The sequence below is a fragment of the Aspergillus wentii genome (genome assembly GCF_001890725.1).
Source record: "Aspergillus wentii DTO 134E9 unplaced genomic scaffold ASPWEscaffold_1, whole genome shotgun sequence".
NCBI lineage: Eukaryota > Fungi > Ascomycota > Eurotiomycetes > Eurotiales > Aspergillaceae > Aspergillus > Aspergillus wentii.
This window is the reverse complement of record NW_024467832.1, coordinates 2084981-2101853: the sequence shown is the minus strand read 5'-3', so window position 1 is coordinate 2101853 and position 16873 is coordinate 2084981. Positions and strand designations below refer to the sequence as shown.

Below are 16873 nucleotides of genomic sequence, written 5' to 3'. Positions count from 1 at the left end.
CTTATCGGAATCTGAATGTGCAAGTCTATTCCAGGCAAAAAAATTCGAAATTCATGGAAAAGATCGTCGTGTCGTCCTTTGACCGGAAAACTGACTGGGGAAAGCCGGTCAATTAGCAGAGAACGAATTGATCCAACGCGGTCAAGGCCAATCATATCTGTAGACTTGTCTTCAAGTGGAGTGGATGTTGATGGCTTGATATTCTCTTCATCTATCAACTTTCTCTCTGGGATTAGGCATTTCAAAGAAATGAAGCATTTTGATGGAAGTAATAGCGTGGAGTGTAAGACAGAAAAACAGAAAGTAACACTGGTAGAGACATAATCACATGACATCGTCACAACAACACCCAGACACCAAGACAGACACAGCTTCAACTTCAGCTTCAACCTCAAGCCCATCCTGAATTCAGTACAAACCACTTCTTCTCCCCCTTCCGTACTCGAAATGCCACTTTTCCATCCTCTGTGAGCTTTCGGAGAACCTCATCCATGAATGGCTCCAATGCCCTCTTCCGCACCTCCTCGTCCATGTGACCCCCGTGGATCTCATCAACCAGCTCGCTGACTGTCACACTGGCTGATCGATCCCTTCTGCGCACCGCAGTCAGTGCAGCTAGACACTGCTTCTCACGGCGCGTCTTTGCTGCTAGTTCTCCGGCGATCTTAGCCCGCAGGTTTGGAATGACATCGCCATGAGCTGGATAGCCCTTGACGCATTGGTGTGACTGCAGCTTCCGCAGGGTCTCCATGTACCGCCCTAGCTCTTCGACAGCACTAGTTCCGTGTCCGAGTACGTTATCCCCGGTGAACATGGCATTTTCTTCCTCGAGGATGAAGCACATATGGTCGTGCGAGTGGCCTGGTGCGTGCACAGCCCGGATCGTAGCTCCCTCGACGCTGCAGAACACTTGGCCGTCCTCGATCGGTCGCTGGCCATGCTCAGGGGAGTTTTTATAAATACTATCCGTGAGGTGAGGGTACATCCGGATCAAGTCTGGTACACCCCCGGTGTGGTCTCCATGCCAGTGCGTCAGGAATACCTGGGACAGTTCGATGGACCGTTCGCTCAAGGTCGTGTCAATCAGGTCCGCCCATGCGCGATATCCTTGTGAAGTATCAATGATGAGCCTTTGCTTTCCTGTACCGACGATGTATGTATTCGTGCCTTGGAGCGTGAACTGATAAAAGAATGAGCAAATATAGTCTCATGCAAGAAGTTCTGGCCTCATCACACATACCTTTCCCGCATTCTGTCCGAGGACACGAATCACCCGTGGACTGATCTGTTCGACATCGAGCAACTTTGGCAATCGTGACTGCTGGGTGGCCAGATAGTCATCAAATGCGCAGATATCCAAAGTCTTGTTGATCTGACGATAGCCGCCTTCGCCCATTGTGTTGAAGATGCGAGGGAAACAAGTTTATGGTTGAGAGATAACTTTGCAGCCGGAGGAAAATGGTTCGAATACTAATTTGTATATCCCGATGAGCAGCCGGTCAGCCGCACGTGGTACAAGGCCATCCTGCCCCGTATGCCGGAGTCCGATCTGCATGGATCCCGATATCACGATCTCGGAAATCGGGATGTTACCTTATCTAGTGGATCACATGTACCAGCTGAACCTGAAGCTGAATGCGGTCCAGGATGTATAGCACGGCATTTGAATTTCTGTTGTTTATTGCCCTGCTGTTATTTATTCCAAGTCTCCCAATGCAATCCTCGATTGGTATTGGAATAACCAGACCATTAAAGCTGTTTCAACGCACTTTCACCAGCAGCTTTACTTATATCTCTCAGAGCCCTTCTTTCCCCTTTCCTTTCCCTTCTTCCACTCTTCAGCCCTCAATAATTTCACGCTTCCCAGCAATGGTAGCATCTTCAACCTCTTCCTTATCCTCGCCTTCTTTCGACATGGTTAACTACACTCCTTCCTCCGAGGCTCAGGACCTCGCACACAAACTCAATGTCATCTATTTTAGCAACGAATTTCCAAATGACGATCTTTCATACCTACTTCGCCGCTTGCACAACCACAGCAAATACCGAAATCACCCCATCCTTGCCAGGTTCTTGGATGAAGCCACTCAAGCAGTGCGCCAAGAAGCCAGTCGGTTACGTACCGAATTGTTCAATCTCGTTCCGGCCTTTGAGTCAGTGACAACTCTTGCTGGAGAAACCGAGCTCCGAAAGGGGCGCCTCCATGAATCTATCGATGGCGTCCTGCTTGTCGTCCTCCAGGTGGCGACGTATATCGGGTAAGAGATACATCCGTCTTCTTATCGGCCATCCTTCTGTAGACTGACATTTTTCAGTCATTGTGAACGCTTTCCAGAATCGCAGATCAGCGCTGGATCCAATAGCTCTCTTTGCGGGTTGGGAATCGGCTTCTTGGTCACGACTGCCGTCTCTCTGGCCAAGTCCTTGGAGGATCTTGTCGCCACAGGTGTTGAGGTGGTGCGTCTTGCATTCCGCATGGGCGTCATGGTCGGTGACATAGCCCAAGACCTGGAGCCCCTTGATGAAGAACTATCTGAATCATGGGCCTACGTCGTCTATGGTCTTACTGCGGGAGAGGCCCAGAAGGAGCTTGACGATATCCAAACTCGAGACGTAAGTTAAAATACCAGTTCAGTTGAGCTTGGTCGGCTAATATGATACAGGGGACCCCAGTTACAAGCAAAATCTTTATCAGTGCCATCAGCGAAAGCTCGGTCACCGTCAGTGGCCCTCCCTCTCGGCTAAAGGCGCTATTTCGCACTTCGGGATTCTTCAGAGATCGAACCTTCACCCAATTGCCTGTGTATGGAGGGCCTTGCCATGCTGGCCACCTTTTTTCCTTTGAGGACGCTCAAAAGGTCGTCCAGACACCCTCGTTGGCGTCGCGATTCAAGCCCTTATTGCCAGTCCTTTCGACCAACACGGGTCAGCCTTTTCTGGCAACTACCGCTAAAGACCTGTTTGAACAAGTGATTTTTGAAGTCATGAGCAAACAGATTGTGTGGGACAATGTTGTTCGTGGTATAACAGAACGCGTGGCCAAGACCGAAGTTCGCGATGTCAACATTATGATCTACCGCACTTCTCTCTCGGTTCAGCAGCTGTCGACTGCGCTCACGACGGTATACCCCGATTTAAATGTGGACACCGAGGACTTGGTCTCGTGGGTGACTACTGATCTCGAAGAGAAAGAAGCCCCACGAGGCTCGATGCAGTCCAAAATTGCCATTGTTGGTATGTCGTGCCGTATGCCGGGCGGTGCAACCGATACCGAGAAGTTCTGGGACCTTCTCGAGGCTGGCCTGGACGTCCACCGAAAAATTCCCGCGGATCGATTCGACGTGGAAACTCATCACGACCCCACAGGGAAGAATATGAACAGCAGTGCTACGGCATACGGCTGCTTTATTGACGAGCCAGCATTATTCGATGCACCTTTCTTCAACATGTCTCCCCGTGAGGCCGAGCAGACCGACCCCATGCAGCGTCTGGCTCTTGTCACAGCATATGAAGCCCTGGAGCGTGCGGGCTACGTCGCCAACCGCACCCCTGCGACAAAACTCAACCGCATCGGAACCTGGTATGGTCAAGCCAGTGATGATTATCGTGAGGTAAACACGGGGCAGGAGGTCAGCACCTACTTCATTCCCGGTGGCTGTCGTGCCTTCGGTCCTGGTCGGATCAACTACTTCTTCAAGTTCGCTGGTCCGAGTTTCAACTGTGACACGGCTTGCTCCTCCAGTCTGGCTACCATCCAGGCAGCTTGTACCGCCCTGTGGGCTGGCGATGTGAATACAGTTGTGGCTGGAGGACTTAACGTCTTGACCAATTCGGATGCTTTTGCAGGCCTTTGCAACGGTCACTTCCTGACCAAGACCCCCAATGCATGTAAGACGTGGGATGCGGGAGCCGATGGCTACTGTCGTGCAGACGGAATTGGGTCTATTGTGATGAAAACACTCCAAGATGCTGAGGCTGATAACGACAACATTCTTGGTGTCATTACGGCCGCTGCTACCAACCACTCTGCGAATGCCGTGTCTATCACACACCCGCATGCCGGTCACCAGGCCGATCTTTACCGACAGGTCATGGCAAGGGCTGGGGTTGATCCTCTCGATGTCAACTACGTCGAATTCCACGGCACAGGAACCCAGGCGGGTGACGCTGAGGAGATGAAGTCCATTACGGAGGTTTTCGCTCCGATCAAGGGCAAGCGCCGCACGTCCAAGCAGCCATTGCACATTGGTGCCGTCAAGGCAAATGTCGGTCACGGAGAGGCTGCGGCCGGTGTCACGGCTCTGCTCAAGGTGTTGCTCATGCTTCAGAAGAGTGCCATTCCACGCCATGTCGGTATTAAGAACGAAATAAACCCAGGCTTCCCCAAGGATATGGACAAACGTAATCTCCATATCCCCTTCGAAACTACTGAGTGGGCTCGGAAGGAGGAGAGAAAGCGAATTGCTGTTATCAACAACTTCAGTGCCGCCGGTGGTAACACTACCGTTGCTCTCGAGGAAGCCCCATTGCGGGAGAGAGTGGGATCTGACCCTCGTCCGAGCCATATCTTTACTGTCTCAGCCAAGAGTAAAGTCTCTCTCAAGGGCAACATTGAGCGGTTACTGGCCTACTTGGACAAGAATGAAGACGTCTCTCCAGCTGACCTGGCGTATTCCCTTACTGCCAGACGTTACCACCACAACCACCGCCTAGCGATCCATGCTGCAGATATCAGCAGCTTGAAGCAGCAGCTCACTTCCAAGTTGGATGGTGTGGAGACTCAGAAACCCATCTCTACTATGGGTGCGCCGCCAGTTGCCTTCGTCTTTACTGGACAAGGGGCCGCAGACAAGTCGATGAACCTCCAGCTGTACCACCACTCTCCCTTTTTCCGTGCTCAGATCGACCATTTCGATCGCCTCGCCCAGCAACACGGTTTCCCGTCATTCATCCCATCCATCGATGGTAGCTTCCCCAAGGACCACGTCTGGTCGCCGGTCGTCACCCAAGTCGCCCACACTTCCATCGAAATTGCACTGGCCCGGTACTGGGAAACCCTGGGTATCAAGCCTGAGGTCGTTGCAGGACACAGTTTGGGCGAGTACGCTGCTTTCTGTGTTGCTGGTGTTCTTTCGGCAAGCGATGCGATCTTCCTCACCGGCTCCCGTGCTCACCTGCTCGAGACTCTGTGCACCCCTGGGACCCACAAGATGATGGCTGTCAAGGCTTCTCGAGCGGAGATTGAGGAAGCCGCAAAGGACCTGTCATATGACCTCGCCTGTATCAATGGGCCCAAGGAGACTGTACTTAGCGGTACTACTGAGGAGATGGAGGCTGCTGCAGTCCCTCTGAAGGAGAAGGGGTATCGGTGCATCCTTCTGGACGTTCCCTTCGCCTTCCACTCGGCTCAGGTGGACCCAATCCTGGATATGTTCGAAGAGACCGTCAAAAAGGCTGTTCTGTTCCACCCGCCAACGCTGCCAGTCGTGTCCCCTCTCTTGGGCAAAGTCATCTTTGACGAAAAGTCTTTGAGTGCCGAGTACGTACGTCGCGCGACTCGCCACACGGTCGACTTCCTTTCCGCTATGGGGAGCGCGCAGGAAACCTCGATCGTTGACAAGGACACTATTTGGGTTGAAATCGGTCCTCATCCGGTCTGTGTTAACTTTGTCAAAGCAAGCATTGAGCCGGCTCCTCTCACTGTGGGCTCGTTCCGTCGCGGTGAAGACAACTGGACCACCCTGGCTCAGAGCCTGGGACAGCTCCACTGTGCTGGCTTACAGATTCGCTGGGGTGAATTCCACAAACCATTTGAGCCTTCGCTTCGTCTCTTGGACCTACCCACTTACAGCTGGAACGAGAAGAAATACTGGCTCCAGTACAAGGGAGATTGGGTCCTCACCAAGGGAAACACCTTCTACGATGCCGAAAAGAAAGCCAGCGCTCCGAACGCTTCGGTGTCGAGTCTCAAGACTGTTACCGTTCAAAATATTATTGAGGAGTCATTTGCAGGATCTTCCGCCAAGGTTATCATGCAGTCCGACTTGATGCAGCCTGAGCTTCTTGCTGCGGCATACGGACATAAGATGAATGGATGCGGTGTGGTGACATCGGTAAGTTACTTTATTGGCTGATAAGAATCGATTTCTAAATACTACCGCTTCATAGTCTATTCACGCCGATATTGTTTACACATTGGGAGAATATATTCACAAAAAGCTATTCCCTAAGGTCAAGAATGTCGATGTTCACATGGCCAATTTCGTAGTTTCCAAGGGTCTCGTGGCTAAGAGCAACCACAAGACGCCACAGCTGATTCGTGTTACCGCAACGACCTGCAATATCACTGCCGGCGTCGACGTGGTTTGGCAAAACGTTGACAATGACGGAAGAGTTTCAGAATCATTTGCCACTGGTCAAATCTTTTACGGCAATGCAGACGAGTGGCTATCTTCGTGGGGACCATTGACACACCTTGTCCAGGGCCGTATCGAGGCACTCAACCGTCTTGCGGCGGAAGGTATTGCCAACCGCTTCTCGCACAAGATGGCCTACACTCTCTTTGCGAACAACCTGGTTGACTACGCCGACAAATACCGCGGAATGCAGAGCGTTGTCATGAATGAGTTCGAGGCCTATGCCGATGTCACGCTGAAGCCAATCCATGCCGGTAGTAACTACACCATCCCGCCGTTTTTCATCGACAGCGTGGCCCATCTCGCGGGCTTCATCATGAACGTCTCAGATGAGAGCGACACGGGCAACACCTTCTGCGTAACTCCGGGAATGGACAGCATACGGTTCGCTCGACCTCTTATCCCCGGCGCGAAGTACAAGTCGTATGTCAAGATGATTCCGACCGAGGAGGATTCAACTGTGTATCTCGGTGATGTCTATATTCTTCAGGATGGTGTCATTATGGGTGTGGTGGGTGGCATGAAATTCCGTCGCTACCCACGCATTCTCCTGAACCGCTTCTTCTCTCCACCGGACTCGGCGACTGCAAAGTCCTACGCAGCGGTTGACGCCCCATCGGCTGCCCCTGCACCTGCACCTACCGTCAAGTCCGCTCCTGCGCCAGCCCCAGCCTCGGCACCTACGCCTGCGCCTGCACCTGTACCGCAGCAGGCCCCAGTACCCGCTACTCTGGCAGCACCTGCACCTGCACCTTCCGGGGATGTGGATGAGGACAGCACCGTGTACAAAGCCCTCTCGCTGATCGCCAGAGAAGCTGGAATGGACGTCTCAGAGCTGACCGACGACTCGGCATTTGCCAGTCTCGGTGTCGATAGTCTGATGAGCCTGGTCATTTCCGAGAAGTTCCGTGATGAGCTCGGTATCGCTGTTGGGGGTAGTCTGTTCCTCGAGTATCCTACTATTGGGGCATTGAGGTCTTGGATGGAGGAGTACTACAGCTAGATTGTTTTCATGTTGGGGTATTTTGTTTTTACTTTTCGGTTATTTTATCCATAGAAATGTATATCCTAATATGATAAGCCTTTTGCTTTTCATCCCTCCACACTTTATCTTCAAAACTCATCATTAGGCTACAAGTACATAGTTCTTCCGACTCTTTGTTTCTTGGGCTTTCTTCACAATTAACGCATTTACATTATTCTAAAGGACATCATAAATTGCATTCCATTGGGGTCTCGGAGAACTAACAGATCAACCAATGATGAGTCAGATTCACCGGAATCCGAAGTTAAGATTTGCTTTTTTCGGTGGATCGATTAGGGCTTATACCTTTGGTTGAAATGCCCCGATGCTACAGTAGTTGGAGTATATAACATCAAGTGCATTGTTGACTATCTGAAGAGACATTTATTATATATAAATATAAAATATCGTATGAAGATAGACTGATTAATGCTATATATTCTACGCATACGCATCAAATACGCAAAGATCAACGCCTTTTGTCGCAACAAGGCCAAATTGATCGAGAAAGTGCCTCGGGTAGATGGAAACAAGAGAGTGCAAGTCTATCAGAACAGCACCTACGATATTGATCTTCTCTCCGAGTGTATCTGCAACACACGGGCGATCTTCCACGTCGTCACCACCAACGACACCATCCCCAACTGCCATGTCGGGCTCGACCCGGCCAAGAGCATCATTTAAGCGCTGGAGAGACTGCAATCCGAGTCTGAGGCGGGTGGAAAGCTGCCCAAGATCATCCTGCATGAGTATTCGCCTTTGACGGGGCCTTCTTAGGGCCTAGTCAGCTAGTTGGTTTGTATCTTGATGTTTTTGTGTTCTTGTCGTATTGTTTCGGACTCCGAAAGTGACAAGTACAAAAGAAATCCCCCGAACTGCCAGTCGGACTATTTCTCCATTTATTACGATTCAAATCCTCCATCTGCAAGAAATCAACTAATAAAGAAAAGTACACAAAATGACCACCACAGAAGTAACTTCAGAAACACCAACCGATCTCGACGTCGGCCTCCCACCAAGCAAATATCTCTGCCTCACCATCCTGGGCTATCGCAAGCCAGGCCAGAGCGAAGAAGCACACCGCCGGCATATGATCACGGTGTCGGCACCCATGACCAAGGATCTCATGGTCAAGTATGGTGTCAAGCGATGGACTGTTGTATGTTATTCCTCAAATCACCTTGGATACAATAAGACTGATGAAAGCAGATCCACAATCCCCTTCAAACACGTATGCTCATGAACCAACTCCTCGATCCTCAGATGGCGAATATCGCCAACTATGACTGTTTCAGCCAGGTTGTGTTTGAGAGTGTCGAGCATTATAAGATGATGAAGGAGGATCCGTATTATAAGGAGCATTTGTTTGGGGATCATGAGCATTTTGCGGATACCAAGAATAGCCAGTATGTTTTTTTTCTTATATGAATGTGTAAGATAGATGCTGACCATATAGGATGACTATTGGGTGGATTGAAGAATGGATTAACAATGGGGAGATTCGGGATGGATTGGAGTTTCCTCAGAGCGGTTGATCGATCGTATATAGTACATGAAATCCTTCATCTCAAGCATTTAGTTATCGCTTCCTCTTCTCTACTTCTTTTCGTTTCCTGTTGTCTCGCCCTTTCCATCAGAACCATCACCTCCCGGCTGCTGCTTGCGAATACTCCTCCACTCCAAAGTAGCTGTACCGAGAACAGCAAGACACGACACGATCAACCCAACCTGAAACACCTTTCGCAGGGCTTCATTATAACCCACGAGAACCGTTTCCTGTAGATCCCTAGCCACCCCGTCAAGTAGCGACGTAGCACCCCCCGACACAACCTGACTCAAGTCAATCCCAGAAACTCCAGAAAGCCTTTGCTGAAGCTGATTCCCCAGTACATTCTCCCCAACAGCCACAAACACTGCTCCTCCGAGTAGCTGGCCGAAAAACATCAGCGCTAGCCCTAACGGTGCATCTTTCTTTGGCAGAACAGTCTGTGCAGCGAGGTTGGGAACTTGAAAGCACAGGCCCAATCCAGCTCCGTACACGATCTGATACCCGATCCATTTGCCTTCGCCGGTGTTGACTTGCAGCGTCGTGAGGAGCCCAGCCCCTGCGGACATGATACACGATCCGATAATGGCTAATGGTGTGTAGTATCCTACCCTCATGTTTGTGACTCCACCGACAATCGACCCGAGGATCATTGATATCATTAGAGGCAAGAGCCGGATGCCAGACTGCACGGCGGAAACACCTTTGATGGCTTGAAACCAGAAGGGGAGGAAGTATACTATACCAAGTCAGTCTGAGGTATTTGGCCTGGGTATTTTGCTTCTTACTGAATGCGTAGTTGCCAGAGCCAATGCAAATAGTTGCCCAGAAGCCAGAAATAACGCTCCTTGGTTTGAAAATGCGCGGAGGCAGCGTTGCTGTTGTAGGAAGTAAGATTTGTACAGCAGCAAAAGCAATGAGGAGTACTCCCGCAAGAGCCAACAATGCTATAATACGCCCGTTGTTCCACTAAGTCTGTCAGTATTGGCAATTCAAAATGATGCAGATAACTCACAGCATATGTCTGCCCTCCCCACTGCAGTGCCAACAAAAGACAGACCACGCCAGGTACGAGAACTGCCGTTCCAAGGGCATCAAGTTGTGGCAGCTTCTTCGTCCAGGGAAGCTTGGTCGTATTATTGTCAGGGACATTGAAAAAGAGAGCAGCAACGACCATTGCCACACCACCAAAGGGCAAGTTGATATAGAAGCACCATCTCCATTTTACATTCGAGGTAAAGGCGCCACCTATCAACGGGCCTGTGACTGAAGCAATGCCGAAGATAGCACCAAAGAGGCCTTGAATCTGTGGACGCTTTTGCAGAGGAACTGTGTGAATGATGCATACAATCTAGATCTGTCAGAAGGTGAGGCAAATAAACAGTGGAAAACCTACAGTTCCAGCCAAAATGCCAGCAGCACCGATTCCAGAGATTGCTCTTCCAATAATGAAAGAAACCGAGTTGGGAGCTGCTCCACAGACGACAGAAGCAACCTCGAATAGCAGAGTGCTTGCAAGAAAGATGCCTTTCACAGAGTACAATGTGTATAGCTTTCCAAACAAGAGCTGAAACGCGCAACATGTCAACAAATACGAGCTGCCATACCAGCCGACATCACCGAGAGAGTTGAATTCATCCGTGATTTTGGGTATGGCCTGTCATAATAATCAGTATATGGCAAGAAAGTCTAGCTCTAGCACATACCGTAGAGATGATAGTTCTATCCAGTGCGACCAGGAACATGGTTAGAAAGACTGAGACTAGCAAAAGGACAGTCTTCACAGTCGACTGCTTCTGCAGGTGATCTCCAGGCTTGCTTGGATCCTCTTTGACCACAACATCATGAGTGTTATTTTCTCTCGGGGCCAAGTCTGATTGATCTGGCACTGATTTGGGGCTTGGAGGAGTTGCAGGGCGTGGAGAAACCTGCATTGTGTGAGATCAAGGTTGAAGATCGGCAGTATTAACAACTTTGGAATGTTGGATCACATCTTAGAGGCAGAAATGAAAGGAATATATACTCATTGCCAAATTTGTGGGCATTGCAGGTCGCCTCCGAAAGCACGAGATAGGGCATACCGTCGGGCTTTACTAATGCCCGGTCGGGATGAACCCGTCCCTCGACATATTGTAAATGCGTTCGATTTAGCAATCATTAATGCAGAAATTGGCTTATCTTATGGTCTAATCTTTCTCGGCCAGTCAAAATATAGTATTTAAATGACTCGCATGATTATCGAAATCCTGCTGCAGTCTTGCTGGCCGGAATGTAGAAAATCCCGAGCCTCGTGTGTTCGGCCCGTCAGCGGGGATTTAAAACCCCCGACAGCCCCCGTCAAGCACCGCGATTCTTTGCACTCCACGACAGACGGTTGATCTCTTCCAGACCATGTCGACTTCAGTTCCCACGCCAGAGCAGACGCCCACTGCGAAGTCGCAGCGGGTGCTTTCGTGCGTTCTGTGCCAACAGCGCAAAATTAAGTGCAATCGCAGATTCCCATGTGTCAACTGCACCCGGGCCGGCGTACAGTGCGTGCCAGCAACCACGAGCCAACGGCGTCGCAGGTTTCCCGAACGAGAGTTGCTAGAACGGCTGAGGTGTTACGAGAGTCTGCTTCGTCAGAATAACATACCGTTCGAGCCTATGCATACGCCTGCTGCAGATCATGCGTGTCCCGGTGAGGAAGGCAGAGGGTCTGGCTCTCTGCAGGAGGCGCATTCAGAAAGACCGGTTTCGGGGAAAGATCGTCCGTCGAGGGAGAGGACGACGGTCAGGTCTAAACCTATGTATGAGGCAAAGTCCCGCGTCCCGGAAAACATATGCATCCAGAGGCTAATTCTCATCTAGGAATCTCTGGCGCGCCATGAATCAAAAGGTATGGCCAAGCTTGTGAGTGGGTTGGGGCTTTACTAACAATCGATGAAAAGGGACTAGATACCGACGGCGATGATGACAATGGTTATGGAGACGACGAGGATAATGATAGCGGTTTCCTTCACGATAACGAGGATGTGCGTGAGTCCGTGATCAAGAAGGCGTGGGACAACAAGTACGAAGCAGAGAGCAACGACCATCTTCTATTTGGCTCACCGAAAACAAACGTTGATCTCTCGACTATGCATCCACCACAGGTTCAGATATTCAAGCTCTGGCAGATTTACCTGGAAAACGTCAACCCGCTTCTCAAAGTTACGCACACCCCAACCCTGCAAGGACGCATCATCGATGCCGCCGGCAAGGTGGCAAACATTAGTCCTGCATTGGAAGCACTTATGTTCAGTATATATTGCACCTCTATTCTCAGTCTCGCCGATGACGAATGTCGTACATTGTTTGGATCACCAAGGAAAGAACTTCTCAAAGGCTATCAGTTCGCATGTCAACAAGCCCTACTTAACTGCAGGTTTTTGAGTTCCAGTGATCGTGACTGTTTGACGGCATTCTTTCTCTACCTAGTAGGTTTCGTCAACTTCCTGTACATCTTCTACCGCTTTAACGCCTCTAGGTTTCGGTCAGACCTGACACAGATCCCTGGTCTCTATCTTCACTGCTTGGCATGGCCATACGCATCGCACAACGCATGGGAATCCACAACGAGTCGACTTATACCAGACACATCGCTCTTGAGGGTGAGATGCGTCGAAGGCTTTGGTGGTCACTGGCCATGTTTGACAATCGGATTTGTGAAATGTCGTCCGATCCCAAAGCAACAGTGTTGACTCCCCTCTGGGACTGCAAGACTCCTCTCAACGTGAATGATTTTGATATCCAGCCAGAGATGAAGGCGCCGCCAGCACCTCATGACAGACCCACAGAGACGCTATTCGCTGTTTTACGTAGCGAGTTGGGTGAGTTCACTCGCCACAGTGCCTTCCATCTCGATTTTACCAACCCGTGTTTGAAGGCTCTCTCGAACAGCAGCGAGCTCGTGGCTGTAGAAGATACCTTGGAGGACAAATATCTCAAGTTTTGCAATCCAGAGAACCCGCTTCACTTTATGGCAATTTGGACAACGCGAATCTATCTTGCGAAGAGCCGCCTCCTGGAACACTATTCGAGATACTCATCCGTGCAACAGACAGACTCGCAGCGCAATGCGGCCATTTCTTACGCTCTAAAAATCCTCGAGTGTCACACAAATCTCATGATTTCGCCTCTTATTAAAGGATACCTTTGGTTCCTCCACGCTCACTTCCCATTTCCCGCGTACATTCATATTCTTCAAGATCTCAGGAGGCGGCCTACTGAGAATCACGCTGAAAAAGCGTGGGAGATCATGAGCAACAACTACATGTCTCATTTCGTCCATGTAAAACACGATGATACGCATTTTTTTGTTGTCTTCTCTCGAATTGTCCTACAGGCCTGGGAGGCGCGTGCGTCGCTACATAGACAGCAAAACAAGCCGCTGGAGCCGCCAGCGATTGTGTCTGAAATTAAAAACAGAATGATGCATATGGTGTCAGGTTCTTCGGGAAATACTGTTGCCGGTGTCAATGTTGATGAGTTCCAAATGCCCATGCCGATCGACTTTGGTCATGGCCTATCGTATGGCACTGAAGGGCAAGGCTCCGCGGGTTCGGGACTCGGAGGCTTCTTCGACATACCCAGGCAGGCCACTATGGACATCGACATAGGTCAGTTTGATTGGGCCACGATAGACTGGAGCTCGATGCATGGTTGAGCATAATGCAGGGTGGCTGAGCTGGGATCAGTCAGCTCGAGTACTCAAAAAGCAAATATCAATCCTTTCCTACATCGGCTGCCACCACACACACTGTGGACCTTGGTAACACATTCCGCAGCTGGTTGCCTTAACACCCGGTCAGGTTTCAAATCTGGTTTGAAACCCCTACCACACGGCGCAGGCGAACAGCGAACTGATATCACGCACATGGTGTGATAGCAGGATAAATTACAAGTCTACCTAAAGTCCAAAAGTGATGGCCGTGTTTCAAGTAACCTGTATTGGGTTATCACATCAGAGATTTACAAACTGCTCATAACAAGTTATTGGATACCGAGTCTAGCTGAGGCTGAGACAGTAAAAGCCGTTTTCGTCTCGATCACCGCCATGCTGCCAATTTATAGGCCTAAATAGAACCCACCTGCATGGCTAATTCGATACTTGTCGGTTGTCGGGGTTTGCCATGGGCCCCATTCCACTACGGTTGGTCCGAGATACCTAGCTAAGAGGCGTACATACACGAACTCTGCCAAGGATTCTACTTGGTTCGATAGATTTCTAGCCATCTATTCTATATACTCTTTTCATCGGTCCGTATATGCCCGATATTTTACCTCCAAAGCAACCGCGCCATTCTTTGCCGCTGACCTGACCTTGTTGACCAAGACCAGCCTTCCCTCCCCGTCAGTAGCTCCATCTAGCAAATTCATGGCCTCTGATATCTCCAGTTCCCGCTCATTGGCCAGTTGCAATAACGACAAATCTCGTATCCGCGTCAGGGTTGCCGCTTCAGAACTGGCTGACCCACGTTCCGGAAATGAAGGTGCGGTAATCACCAACGTGGCTGACCGATTCAGACAAAGCGCATTCAAATGCGCTCTCAGTTCGCTGCTTATTTGTGCTGCGAGTGAAGTGGATGATATCCCCGGTGTCGGCGAGGGGAAGTTTATTATGTAAACTGCTGCATCCTGGATTGTCTGTGGGGTTCCAGGGACTCGATGCTGTATGGTAACGCGAGGATGTCGCGTCCTGTCGAGTTTTAAAGTTGATGCTCCGTTCCTGATGGGAGGCGAAGCGTGTGCTGAGTTTAATTGGACTGTGAAATGGAGTGTCGGATATTCATTTGCCAGTGCTATCGCTCGTTCAGTTGATCGTGCTCCAACCTGATACAAAAGCTGTTAAGGAGGTCATCAGTGTTTGGCGCTGAAGAATTACCTCGACAACAGACGCATTTTTCATCCGGAGGGGCTCAAGACAGGTCAGAATATCTGTCGCTGTATTGCAAATATACCCCGCTCCGTATCGGAGATACGCATCCCACTGACGCTGAAGCCGGGGAAGTTGAGTTTCGCCTGGATTTGCAAAAGGCGGGCTATGAGAAGCGACGTTGAGTGCATCATTTTTGCTCGGTCCGGAGCACTGTTTGGTAACGGCCGGCATTTGCAACGCAGCTGGAGCGGCCGTGCCCGCCAGAAACATGGCGGCGTCTAGATATGACGGCTTCGTAACGAACGCCGCCGACAAGGCGCTGTGAGCTATATATCCCGGCTGAGGCTCGTGCAGAAATCCAGCCGTGGTGGCCATTCGGACGATGCGAGAAAATTGCGACTCTGGGACGCCGATGAGATCTGCTACGTCTTTCATCACTGCACTGCCGTCTAGAGGGATACAGGCGGGCACTTGGAATTCCCCCAGCCACTGGATGCAGGCGAGCACTTGGGTCTGTTTTATGCAATCAGAATTAGCTGAGTCACGGTACTCTGGAGTGGAGAATAGCTGTGTATACTTGACCAGCCATTTGCTGTAAAAAGTCCGTCGGACCAGCCAACAATATCTGGAGCTTGGTGAGACTTGCCAGTGCGGCATCTCTAGCACGATGAGCTTCTTTTGGTGCATTGGGGGGGATCAATTGTGGTGGACCCGCGCTTGCGATGTCCAAAGGAGCCTGAGCATTTTGGCAATACGCAGTGAGGCTTCTGATGGCGGCCGAAAGCTCTCTAGCGTGAGTCTCGAGCTGAGCCGAATTATTCATGGCGCTTTGGGGGAACATCAATCAAAGGAAATCGAGATGAAGCTACTCTTTAAGCTTACTCTACTTGCCGTGGCTTATTGTTGACATTGTCTGCTTCTATTTTGTCAACACCCATGAGCATTTTGAGAACTGCTGGAATCGACGCAAAGACTACCCCTGCTTTCTGTGATTGCCAACATAAACAGGGTCGGCGTCCGGGCTTCGGGGATGGCGCTCATCCCTGCTCCCTGCTCTAGCAATGCGCTGAGATGGTCCAACAGTCTGGCTGGACTCTGTATACGCCGAAATGCCGATGTAGTTGTGGATCATGAACACCCAAGCTGTCTGTCGAGTGCCAAGTGTCAAAAATCCGATAGCTCATATTATTTGTCGTTGATCAACGATTGTGAAGAAGCTTCTAGCTCGGCATGGATATCCATATATTATTACGACTGCGCCCGTCAGCCAGCCCGCCCTCAAAACCAAGTCAAAAAGAGACCAGATCAGAGTGGCGAGATCGTGATTGTTTGTTTGTCATTGAAGACTAGATCGAGTCGATAAACAATAGGCGGTCTTATCATTACTTGACGGTTGGGACTGCAATATATAATATCAATAGTCAAGCTTCCCCTCACCTTTCGAGCCCGAGCGACACCTGGGATGCGTGACTTGCTCTGCAGCAGGGACTATCCGGATATGGAAGTACCCTGGCCAGCTGAAGTGCCGGGCCAGTCAGAAATACAAACTAACAAGTGCCCTGGAAGATCTGGAGATCTACGATTCCTGGGCTACTTGGCATCTGGAAGACACTAGCACAGTACGCTTAAGTATTTGGTACTATCTTCCCAAACTGGCATGTTATAGCCATTGAATGAATATGAACTGCTGCAAAAGAGCAATAGTCACAGCACTCGTGTAACCTACAGTGGGGCTGGGGTTTGATTGCCCTGATTGACCCTCACACAGCTTGCTGACTCGAGATAAAATCTCGGGGAGTGGGCGTGTATGTACAAAGCACAGATAACAGCAGAATGGCAATTGGGCTGCTTCCATTAGGCGTGTTTATGCCAGTTTGACAGATGATTTAGCGGCCATTGAATGCCTAATCGCCATATCCAGCCAATCATGGCTGACCTGCGGGCGAATTCAATAGTGGCAACTTAAGCCATGTTTAGTGACCAATTAT

General features: G+C 50.2%; 6 protein-coding genes across 6 annotated transcripts; 3 read left to right on the top strand and 3 right to left on the bottom strand.

Annotated features, from left to right (window-relative positions):
* Nucleotides 1-391: 391 nt before the first annotated feature.
* Nucleotides 392-1396, bottom strand: tpcB (metallo-beta-lactamase type thioesterase tpcB; the record flags this gene model as incomplete). The annotated part of the gene is made up of 2 exons (XM_040827442.1): nucleotides 392-1180; nucleotides 1241-1396. 2 exons carry the CDS (start codon nucleotides 1394-1396, stop codon nucleotides 392-394), a joined length of 945 nt encoding a protein of 314 aa, XP_040694468.1.
* On the top strand, nucleotides 1253-7605 carry tpcC (non-reducing polyketide synthase tpcC). Its single transcript, XM_040833961.1, has 4 exons — nucleotides 1253-2258; nucleotides 2316-2613; nucleotides 2664-6113; nucleotides 6169-7605. The coding sequence occupies exons 1-4, from the start codon at nucleotides 1648-1650 to the stop codon at nucleotides 7417-7419; spliced, it is 5610 nt and encodes a 1869-aa protein (XP_040694467.1). The 5' UTR covers nucleotides 1253-1647; the 3' UTR covers nucleotides 7420-7605.
* A 688-nt stretch (nucleotides 7606-8293) lies between these two features.
* Nucleotides 8294-9128, top strand: tpcK (decarboxylase tpcK). The gene is made up of 3 exons (XM_040832478.1): nucleotides 8294-8599; nucleotides 8647-8846; nucleotides 8897-9128. Exons 1-3 carry the CDS (start codon nucleotides 8399-8401, stop codon nucleotides 8973-8975), a joined length of 480 nt encoding a protein of 159 aa, XP_040694466.1. The 5' UTR covers nucleotides 8294-8398; the 3' UTR covers nucleotides 8976-9128.
* On the bottom strand, nucleotides 8772-11137 carry ASPWEDRAFT_124064 (putative MFS aflatoxin efflux pump). Its single transcript, XM_040829181.1, has 5 exons — nucleotides 10693-11137; nucleotides 10383-10643; nucleotides 10002-10337; nucleotides 9775-9955; nucleotides 8772-9725 (listed from the first exon to the last, which is right to left on the bottom strand). Exons 1-5 carry the CDS (start codon nucleotides 10918-10920, stop codon nucleotides 9037-9039), a joined length of 1695 nt encoding a protein of 564 aa, XP_040694465.1. The 5' UTR covers nucleotides 10921-11137; the 3' UTR covers nucleotides 8772-9036.
* A 240-nt stretch (nucleotides 11138-11377) lies between these two features.
* Nucleotides 11378-13673, top strand: ASPWEDRAFT_166847 (Zn(II)2Cys6 transcription factor; the record flags this gene model as incomplete). Its single annotated transcript, XM_040830066.1, has 4 exons — nucleotides 11378-11775; nucleotides 11837-11864; nucleotides 11917-12444; nucleotides 12495-13673. The coding sequence occupies 4 exons, from the start codon at nucleotides 11378-11380 to the stop codon at nucleotides 13671-13673; spliced, it is 2133 nt and encodes a 710-aa protein (XP_040694464.1).
* Nucleotides 13674-14166: 493 nt separating this feature from the next.
* On the bottom strand, nucleotides 14167-15808 carry tpcD (trypacidin cluster transcriptional coactivator tpcD). Its single transcript, XM_040833960.1, has 2 exons — nucleotides 14892-15808; nucleotides 14167-14839 (listed from the first exon to the last, which is right to left on the bottom strand). The coding sequence occupies exons 1-2, from the start codon at nucleotides 15570-15572 to the stop codon at nucleotides 14261-14263; spliced, it is 1260 nt and encodes a 419-aa protein (XP_040694463.1). The 5' UTR covers nucleotides 15573-15808; the 3' UTR covers nucleotides 14167-14260.
* Nucleotides 15809-16873: the final 1065 nt, after the last annotated feature.